This window comes from Eubalaena glacialis, chromosome 16 (assembly GCF_028564815.1).
Source record: "Eubalaena glacialis isolate mEubGla1 chromosome 16, mEubGla1.1.hap2.+ XY, whole genome shotgun sequence".
NCBI classification, from domain to species: Eukaryota; Metazoa; Chordata; class Mammalia; order Artiodactyla; family Balaenidae; genus Eubalaena; species Eubalaena glacialis.
Genome location: NC_083731.1, coordinates 11,212,053 through 11,223,029, shown reverse-complemented (window position 1 = coordinate 11,223,029; position 10,977 = coordinate 11,212,053). Strand labels below are relative to the sequence as shown.

The 10,977-nt window shown below is 42.3% G+C and overlaps 1 protein-coding gene across 4 annotated transcripts in view; it reads left to right on the top strand.

Annotated features, from left to right (window-relative positions):
- Positions 1-750: 750 nt before the first annotated feature.
- Positions 751-10,977, top strand: part of CLYBL (citramalyl-CoA lyase) — a 243,212-nt gene continuing 232,985 nt past the window's right edge. For all 4 annotated transcript variants that reach the window (XM_061170771.1, XM_061170772.1, XM_061170769.1 and 1 more), the window contains exon 1: positions 751-825. In XM_061170771.1, the coding sequence (XP_061026754.1) occupies positions 764-825 (62 nt within the window). In that variant the 5' untranslated portion in view covers positions 751-763. The remainder of the gene's footprint in view (positions 826-10,977) is intronic.

Here is a 10,977-nt window from a genome sequence, read left to right as displayed (position 1 = left end):
GCTCTGGGCCAGAAGAGGTTTTAAGCTCTCGGTATATTAACGCAACATATCCTTATAATAACCCTATGAGGTGAGTACTATTTATATTCCCATCTTATAGGAGGAAACTGCAGCAGGGAGAGCTTAAGTCATTTGTCCAAAGTCACACAGCTGGTAAGCTGTTTTAATACCTTAGCATTCTCCTGACTGTGAAGACCGAGTTTTGACAGACTGGCAGGAAGGAGTTGGAGTGAAGCGTTGTGTTCGCTGCCCCGTGTCTTCAACAAGCATTTCTCTGGCCCAGAAAGCTGCCAGCAGCATCTATTCTGACCCTATTACAGGCATATATGTCCCATAATGGATTGACTGTTAACCGAGGCACGCACACGGTGAGACTCACAATCTTTGTTAGGTATAGTATTTAAACAAAAACAACAAAGAAATCCCTAGAAAATCTGGCCACGTCTGGCTGGGAAAATACAAGGTCTCTCAAAACCCGCCCTAAAAACCCAGAAGCACGGGAAGGGTTGGATTCAGTCACCCAAAAATCCACCCATTCGGACTCTCTGCTCTGCCTCGCGTTACAGCCTGGAAGCTCTGACAGCCGGAGGGGGCAGGTGCGCAAGAGCAGGGGGCGTGGCTTGCAGGGGCGGGGCGGGACGGGGCGTGGAGACACGGGCTCTGGGCAGGGCGTGCGCGGGACGCGGCGGCGTGGGGGCGTGGCGACGGGGGCGGGACGAAGCGGAGACGGACATGGCGGGGGCGGGGCCCGCGCGCAGACAAGATGGCGGTGCGTCTGCTGAGGAGGGCGGCGCGCGGAGCGGCGGCAGCGGCGCTGCCGAGGCTGTGAGTGCACGTCCCCAGTCCCCCGCCACCCGGCCAGGCGCGCCGTGGGTCGGTACCCGGCTCAGCGCCGCGCAAGCGCGGCCTCCTCGCCCATTGGCGGGAACTCCCGCCGGCCGGGAGCACCGTGTGCCTCCCGCGCGCGCGGGCTCGACCTCTGCCAAGGTCGCCGACGCCCCGCGAGGGTCGCCCCACACTGTCCGTGCCTCCCTGTGGGAGGGCCCTTGCTTGGGCCGGGAAAATGGGTACAAGCGTTGGATCTCTGAGACCCAGAAAACAAAACTAGCGTCCCCACACGTGGAAACCGTGAACGTATGCGTGTTTTATAAAAGGGGGCCTGGAGTCAGCCTCTCAGGATGCTGAGAGGATGCTGAGAGGCGGCTCACCTCCACTGTTGTTGGGCACAGCGGTTCCCAAACTGTCTGGTCTCAGGACCCCTTTACAGGCTGAGAAATTATTGAGGACCCCGAATAGCTTTTGCTTGTATCTGTTGATTTTAACGGTATGAGGAATTAAAACAAAATTTTTAAATATTCATTTAAAAATAACAAATCCATTCAAATTTAACGCAAATGGCATCTTTAATGAAAATAACTATTAAAAAAAAAGTGGCATGGTTTTATATGTTTGAAAATCTCTTCAGTTTAATTAAGGACCATTGGAGTCTCACATCAGCTGTCTTGGAGGAAGTTTACCAGGAAATTCCAGGCTCATGCACAATCTATTTGGAAAAGGGAAGAGCTCGCAGACCCTCTCAAAGGGTCTCAGGGCACCCTGCCCCCACCCCCAGGTGTCCTCAGATCACACTTTGAGAACCGCTGGTTGAGACTTGCTTGTTTGCCAACTACATGCACATACCGTATCTCATTCTGTTCGCTGATCACCATGTGAAGAAGCTGGGTGAGTCGTTCATAAAGATGAGGAAACTGAGGCTAGGAGAGGCTAAGTGTCTCTCAAAGCAGAGAATGGCAGAGTTGGGTTCAGAAACCAAGTCAGTGGCTCCTGGTCTGGAACTTTTTTACATCTGCTTGCTCGGTGCTTCCTGACTCACTGGTGTCCCATACCAGGACCCACCTGGTTTTATGCATCCCACCTTCCCATTTCCTACCTCTGGGCCTGGTAATGTCCCTGGACACCGGAGCTCACCCCTGGAGCCAGAGGAGCCCCTGAAGGGGTGTACCCAGACCCTTGCAGAAAGTCCTTTCCTGGCCTGTGAAGGGGCCAGCTTCTGTGGCCTGTTCAACAGTGGATCAAGTGACCACACCCAGTCACCTACTTCTAAGGCTCTTGGGGCCCAGCTCATAATGCTCGTCATCTCCCTTAGCACACTGGCTCATTCTCAGCACGCCTACACACCCCACCAGGGCCATGGCAGCAGGCTTTCATGCAGGGGCCTTCCCAGAGCCTACACCCCAAATTAAGTCCTGTGGGTCCTGGCGCCTTCAGCACACGGACCTGTGGGATGGGAAAAGTAAATGTGCCCAAGGTCAGCTTAGAAAAGTCTGCCTAGACATGCCTTAATTTCTATCCCAGTTGTGTTGCACTTCAGCTTCAGGCCAGTGGACTGGCTTCTGTTGGCTTTTTTCTTCTGTTTTTAGAGTATCAGCAACATTGCTGATAGGCAGGTGCTGAAACCTCTTCCCGACCCTCCAACATTTGCCTCTCTTGCTGTCCCTGATGCTTCCCCGCCTATCCTGTCTCCAGCCTTGCAGCTCTCTGTTGCCACTTCTCAGTTTATATAAATACCCTGTCCTCAAGTTGGGGGAACATAACTGCCCACAGGTAGGTGTGCTATTGCTAGGGATGTCTTTTAAATCCTCTCAGCTGGCAGAGCAAAGAAATATGTGTCAATAGTAACCCATGCATATATACACATCTAGAAATATTTCTGATGTAACCATAGAATCATTCTAGCCTCTTCACCTTGCTTATTTGTAAATTTTCACTCCCCCAGTGAGAAACCTGGCTCCCACCATGCGCCATCCAGTTACTCAGTTATTCAGTTTCAGCATACACATGTAGCAGTATCTGACTTGTTAGACCATACTCCATGGGAAAAAAGCTTTATCAGCTAGAGTGCAGTGCTTAGGTGTAGTTCCTTTCCCTTTAGTCTTATAGGTTCCACTCATTTCCACAGTTACTTAGGTTAGCACCTTTTTCTTCCATCCCCTTCAGTGAAGTTGTTTCATATATTCATCATATGGTAAGATTCTCTTTTCCCTTTTCTTGTCTAGTTGCACTAGCTAGTGGTTTTAGTAGCATGTTAAATAGGAGTGATGAGAGGGAGCATTCTTGCCTTGTTCCCAATCTTAGGGAAAGCATCCAGTTTCCACTGTTAAGTCTGATGTTAGTTGTAGGTGTTTTGTAGAACTTTTTTATTCCCTATTTACTGAGGGTTTTTTTTTTAACATGAATCAGTGTTGAATTTTGTCAGGTTCTTTTTCTGTAATCAATTGATATCATCATATGATTTTTCTTCTTTAGCCTGTTGATGTGGCATATACATTAATTGATTTCTGAATATTGGACCAGCCTTGTATACCTGGCATAAATCCCACTTAGTCATGGCATATAATTCTTTTTATACATTGTTGGATTTGATTTGCAAAATATTTTGAGGGTTTTACATCTGTATTCATGAGTGACATTGGTCTGTACTTTTCCTTTCTTGTAATGTGTTTATTTGGTATTGGTTTCTATATGTCTCATGTCTTTTTTGTTTCTCTGTTCCTTTTCTACTGCTTTCTTTTGCATTAAGTGAATATTTTCTTATGTAATACTTTTTATTTCTTTAATGATTTTTTCCACTATTTTTTTTTTAGTGGTTGCTCTAAGGCTTACCATATGCATCTCTAAAAAAAAATTGTGGTAAAATATGTATAACATAAACTTTGCCATCTTAACCATTTTAAGTGTACAGTTTAGTGGCATTATCATATTCACTATCCCCCTGATTTTTTCGTCACTCCAAACAAACTCTGTACCCATTAAGCAGTAACTCCTCCTTCCTAGCACCTGGTATTCTCTAATCTACTTTTTGTGTCTCTGAATTTGCCTATTTTAGGTATTTCATAGAAGTGGAATCATGCAATATTTGTCCTTTTGTTTCTGGCTTATTTCACTTAGCATAATGTTTTCAAGAGTCTTCCATGGTGTTACAGCATGTATTAGAACTCCATTCCTTCCTATGGCTGGATATTTCATTGTATGTATAATATGTTACCATATACATCTTAACTTATCAGAATCTACTTTTGATTTATACTAACTTAATTCCAGAAGATGGAGAAATGTTATATCTATATAGTTCTATTCCCTTTTCTTCTTTTTTATGATATTATTGTTATACATATTATATTTATATATGTTACAAATCCAGTGATACTTTGTTGTAGTTATCATTTTTTTAACATTTTTATTGGAGTATAATTGCTTTACATGCTTATGTTAGTTTCTGCTGTATAACAGAAACAGCTAAAGTGAATCAGCTACATGTATATATATATCCCCATATCCCCTCTCTCTTGCGTCTCCCTCCCACCCTCCCTATCCCACCCCTCTAGGTGGTCACAAAGCACCGAGCTGGTCTCCCTGTGCTATGCGGCTGCTTCCCACTAGCTGTCTGTTTTACATTTGGTAATGTATATATGTCAGTGCTACTCTCTCACTTCATCCCAGCTTACCCTTCCCCCTCCCCATGTTCTCAAGTCCATTCTCTACGTCTGCGTCTTTTTTCCTGTCCTGTCCCTAGGTTCTTCAGAACCTTTTTTTTTTTTTTTTTTAGAGTCCATATATATGTGTTAGCATATGGTATTTGTTTTTCTCTTTCTGACTTACTTCACTCTGTATGACAGACTCTGGGTCCATCCACCTCACTACAAATAACTCAATTTCGTTTCTTTTTATGGCTGAGTAATATTCCATTGTATATATGTGCCACATCTTCTTTATCCATTCATCTGTCAATGGACACTTAGGTAGCTTCCATGTCCTGGCTATTGTAAATAGTGCTGCAATGAACACTGTGGTACATGACTCTTTTTGAATTATGGTTTTCTCAGGGTATATGCCCAGTAGTGGGATTGCTGGGTCATATGGTAGTTCTATTTTTAGTTTTTTAAGGAACCTCCATACTGTTCTCCATAGTGGCTCTATCAGTTTACATTCCCACCAACAGTGCAAGAGGGTTCCCTTTTCTCCACACCCTCTCCGGCATTTATCGTTAGTAGATTTTTTGATGATGGCCATTCTGACTGGTGTGAGGTGATACCTCATTGTGGTTTTGATTTGCATTTCTCTAATGATTAGTGATGTTGAGCATTCTTTCATGGGTTTGTTGGCAATCTGTATGTCTTCTTTGGAGAAATGTCTATTTAGGTCTTCTGCCCATTTTTGGATTGGGTTGTTTGTTTTTTTTGATATTGAGCTGCATGAGCTGCTTGTAAATTTTGGAGATTAATCCTTTGTCAGTTGCTTCATTTGCAAATATTTTCTCGCATTCTGAGGGTTGTCTTTTTGTCTTTTTTATGGTTTCCTTTGCTGTACAAAAGCTTTTAAGTTTCATTAGGTCCCATTTGTTTATTTTTGTTTTTATTTCCCTTTCTCTAGGAGGTGGGTCAAAAAGGATCTTGCTGTGATTTATGTCACAGAGTGTTCTGCCTATGTTTTCCTCTAAGAGTTTTATAGAGTCTTACATTTAGGTCTTTAATCCATTTTGAGTTTATTTTTGTGTATGGTGTTAGGAAGTGTTCTAATTTCATTCTTTTACATGTAGCTGTCCAGTTTTCCCAGCACCACTTATTGGAGAAGCTTTTCTCCATTGTATACTCTTGCCTCCTTTATCAAAGATAGGTGACTGTATGTGCATGGGTTTATCTCTGGGCTTTCTATCCTGTTCCATTGATCTATATTTCTGTTTTTGTGCCAGTACCAAACTGTCTTGATTACTGTAGCTTTGTAGTATAGTCTAAAGTCAGGGAGTCTCCTCCAGCTCTGTTTTTCTTTCTCAAGATTGCTTTGGCTTGTAGTTATCATTTATATAATTTTATGTCTTTTAAAGAAACTAGGAGAAGGAGATGCAAGTACACACACACACAAACACACACTTACTTTACAGTATTTGTTATAGTAACCTTCTTATTTACTGTTCCTGGTTCTTTTCAAATGTTCCTGTGGATTTGAGTTACCATCTGGTGCCATTTCTTTAACCCAGTACATCTTTGCTCCTACCCACCTCCTTTGTGTTGTTACTGGCAAATATATTACATTTCTAAATGTTATAGGCCTAACAATACAATTATATAATTTTTTTTATATAGTTGCTTTTAAAATTAGACAAGAGAAGAAAGGAACAGAAGTATGCAATTAAACTGTTTTATAATTACACAGTTACCTTTACCTTTGCTCTTTGTGTATGTGTATGAATTTGAATTATTGTTTGGGATTACTTTCAGCCTGAAGAGCTTCCATTAGTATTTCTTATAAGGTGGGTCTGCCATCAACTGCCCTACACATATGCATAGACTTTTAGATTCCCAGGAATATGTCAGAGCTTTTCAAACTCTATGGATATCTCATTCTCCAGCTTTTCTGTTTAAGCTGTTTTTTAACCTGTTGTTTACCCCAACTGTTATCTACTATCTCAGGTAGCTGTGATCTTAAATAATTGCTTCTGATGGTTTTTGAAAAATGACTTTGGGGAAAATGCTGTTACCACTGTTCAACTCTGAGTCAGGTCAGTGGGGTCTTCCAGGGAACCACCAGACAGGTCAAGTAGTGGCAGTCCTCTGGGAGTGTAGCTTTGAAAGAGCTCCAGTCCTGCCCTGCCCCCTCCAGTGGCTACCAGGCTGCTGGTTTTCACTGTAGTTTTAGCTGTTGGTTTTCAAGGCTACCACCAAACTGGGGAAAGGGTTGTTGACCTGAAGCAAATAGACTGCCAGATAGTTCTCTAGCAGAAATGGGTTTATTTAGGATCAGCAGAGAATTGCAATTCAGGGTCAGCAACCATGGCAATACATGTTCAACTTCCTGCATGACAAGGGAAGGAGAATCCTTTTATAGAGAAGGAAAGGAAGTTGGGAGGGCCGTAGTAAGCAAAGAGTCCATGGCTTTTCATTTATTGAGTCCTTGGCAGGAAAGAAGAGCAGTCTTCTTCTTCCTCTTGGGCTCTGCAGTGGTGCCAGGTGATGAGAGTACCCCCTTCTAGTTTCCCAACTCTATGTAATTAAGGTTTCTGTTTAATTAATTTTTCATATTTCCACCTTTTGATCAAGATTTTTCTCTGAAAGCATTGCTGATCAAGTCAGGTTTTCTTGTTTCAGCAGCTTTTTGTGCTGCAGTGTCTGGAAGGACCTTCCCTACGTATAGTGTTTCATGTTGTGGGGAAAGTGCACAGATTGGGAACCTATTAAGGTCACATTCCAGTAACAAGGAGGGGCCGGAGGGGGAACTCTCAGGCACTTTTTATCTGAAGTCTATGTGTTAACAAGGTCGTAGACATTGGAGATCATCTGAAGTGTTACGTCATCAAAGGTTTGGCAACAAACTTTCAAAAGGCCTGGTACAGATTTCTCGGGAAAGCTGTCTGATCAGTTAGCATCTGCTTCAATTCTGGGAAATCTTTACTTTCAGGTCACCAGGTGACATTCGGTTCCAGTCAGAATTTGGTGCTTTCTTTAGGTGTGTCACATGAATACAGGAGTCTATTTCTTGGGGTTTGGTGGCACAAGGGTTGGTTAACAGTATTTGATAGGGGTCTTTCCAGTGAGATTGAAGAAAGTTCTTCTGGAGATGTCTTTTCCAATAGATGAAATCTCCAGGTTGCAATGTGTGATGCTTAAGGTCTTCATTTCCTGAGGGCACACTGTGAAAAGATTGCTCTACCAAAACATGGTTACTTTTAATAGTACCAGTTAGCCTTTGCAATATTGGAGTGTCTCTCCTTTTATCAGTTGTGCGTCAAAAGAAGCAGGAGCCAAGTGTATTGGGCATCCTGTGACTGTTTCAAAGGGTGAGAGTTTATGAGTTCCAAAAGGGATGGATCTGAGTTTTAGAAGGACCAATGGCAATGCTTTTGGCCAAAGTATTTGGAGGGTCTCTACAAATTTTGCCAATTGAGTCTTAATAATGCCGTTAGTCTGTTTAACTAAACTAGAGGATTGAGGGTCGGAAGTACAGTGAAAGTGTTATAAAACCAGACAAGCAGCACATACTTTGTAAGTGCCTGGCCAGTAAAAATGGATTCCTCAATCACTATGAAGTTTGAGAGGAGTTCCCTGTCTTCAAGGGAAAGCTTCAGTCCAGTGTGTAAACATATAGGTCATGACTAAAACATAGGTCATGACATATTCCACTAGATGGAATAAATTGTATAAAATTCATTTACCAGACCTCAGATGGTTCATTAAACAGTTTAAAATGTCTGGGAGCAACACGAACAGCTTCCCTGGATTGTACTTTGAACAATGGGACAAGTGAGGTGGGCACTTTTTGTGGCCTTCTTAATGTTTCCCCACCAATATTGATTCATGAAGGCTGTCATTTTGTCAGTAGACCAGTGGTTTAATGAATGTATGGTGGTGAAGAGTGGGAATTTTACTGTGTCTGGTAGGACTGGGTTGTTGTTTGGTCCAAACCTGAGCTTTCTCTTTTTATCAAAACAACAATTATTGAATTTCCAATTTTGTTTTTTCTTTTCTGAGGCCAATTGTTGGGCTTCTCTAGCCAGTTTTTCTAAATTATCATTTGGTGAAATATCCCTTTGGATCATGACAGAAGTTTGGATGCTGGTGGTCCTTTTAAAGGCAGCATTCCTTGCAGAATTATCAGCAAAGTGATTTACCCTAGCTTCCAGAGAATCAAGCTTAGAATGTCCCAGAACCTTAATAATAGCTAAAGCAGCTGGTAAGAGTACTGTATTCAATAATTCTTTTTTTTTTTTTAAATAATTCTTGAACATAGGGGCCATTTAAATTTTTACTTCCAATGGAAATAAGGAAGCCATGTTGCTTCCACAACATTCCAAAATCACGAGTTACTCCAAAAATCATATCTACTATCAGTTTAAATATTGGCAGTTTTATCCTTGGCTAAATCACAAGCATGTGTAAGGGAATATAAGTCAGCCTGTTGGGCCAAAGTAGCCGTAAAGATGCTACCTCAACAACATCAAAAGGAGTAGTAATAGCATACCTAGCACAATATTTGCCATCATCACCTTTAAGAAAAAGAACCATCAGTGAACTGTGAGAAGTCAGTGCTACCCAATGAAATTTCCTGTAGGTCATTGCAAGGAGTCAGGAGGTGGTCCGTCAGAGTTAAGCAGTGGTGAGGAACTCTTTCCGTGGCAGAGGGGAGAAGAGTAGTTGAGTTAAGGTTATTACAGTGTAAAAGAGTTAAGTGAGGGGCAGGTAATGAGAGGACTTCAGGGGAGGTGAGACGTCTGGCTGAGAAATGTTGAGTATGGTGGGAATTCAGGAGAGCTTCTACTGCATGAGGTACAAAAATGGTTAAAGGGGATCCCACAACAATTTTCTTGGTGGTCTTAAGCAAGAGGGCAGTGACTGTAATGGCTCTAAGGCAAGGGGAGTATCTCTGTGCCACAGGGCCCAGTTGCTGGCTATTATACCTTGTGTGTCAGTGGTGGTCCCCATGTTTTTGGGTGAGTACGCCAAGGGTGTTCCCTTCCTTTTCATATACAAAAAAAGAAAAGGGGAATCTATAATGGGTGTGCCCAAGGGCAGGTGGGTTCATCATACTCTCCTTTAAGGCCTTGAAGTCTGTGTCATTCAGTTCATCCCATAAAAATGGGTCAGGGTTATTATTGTTGAGTAAAACATATAGAGGTTTGGCCATAAGAGAGAAATTTGGAATCCCAATTTCGGCAGTAACTAACTAGCCTGAGTAAACCTCGCAGTTGGCGCTTAGTTTTGGGTTTGGGGAAACTTAAGATACCATAAAGTCTATCTGGATCTAGGTTTAGCCCTCGTTCTGATATCAGATGCCCTAAACATCGAAACTGGGTTTGGGCAAACTGCAGTTTGACAATAGTCATCAAAGTGACCTACCAGGTGAATTAAATGACCCTTTGACATCTTTTATTTGTTCCATCTCTGACGGTACTAGAGCAGTTTCTGGAAACACTGATTGTTTGTCCCCATTGAATCAGCTACCACTTCCCTTATGGGCAAAATCTCCAACTGATGTTGGCAAAATTCACAGTGCACCTCCCATCAAAATTCAAATAGACCCCTCAAAATCTCTTCCAGAAAGGTTGGTTAAAGGGCCAGAGTTGCCTAAAGCACTTAAACTTGTAACAGTCTCTTTTTCAGTGTCTTAGCTTTTTACAATAACAGCAGAAAACAGGAGGGTTTTCATTTTCTCTGGGAGCTTTCATTTGCTAGAGCTGAAGATTAAGAACTTTGGTGGTCTTCCTTGGAGGTGACTCATCTAGAGTAGGAAAGATCTGTTTTGCCAGATTAACTAAATCTGGAATGGACACAGTTTCCCATTCCAACCTGGTCCTTTTTACTTCAAGGGAAGGTCCCAGTTCAGCCTATTAATAAACATGGAGTTAAAAGCTACCTGGGTGGAATCAACATCTGAAAGAAGACCAGAATTTTCTTTGAAAACAATCTGAAGTTGATTGTAATAATCATGAACAGGTTCTCAGATTTTTGTGTGCAAGCCTGAATTTTGTTCCAATGAACAGGCTTTGGAAAAGCCCTAGGGATTGCTTGATGAAGTCATCTCGTGATTGCCTGAGCGTGATTGTATAAGAAGTTAGTGGGCTGGTCTCCCAGTTGTAATTCTAGAGACCTTTCAGGACTTTTCCAGTTAGTGGTTTTCATCCAAAGCTGAGCCTGGCCTTCATCAACAAGCATATGAACCAGCCAATATAAGTCAGGAAAAAACAGGTTGATAAGTTTGAATGACTATATTAAATTCTTCAGCAAACCTGTGAGGATCTTCAGTTACTTTAGGAGAATCTTTGACTATGGCTCGCGGTTCACCTTTAGTCCAGGGAGAATAAGAAATTAAGGATTTAGCCTCTGGACCCTCAGAAGACTTAATTTTAAAAGGATAAGTTCTGACAAGTTCAGAGGAAAAGGGAGTGGGGAGAGTTTCAGAGAAAAGGGGAAGTTTGGCAAGAGAATT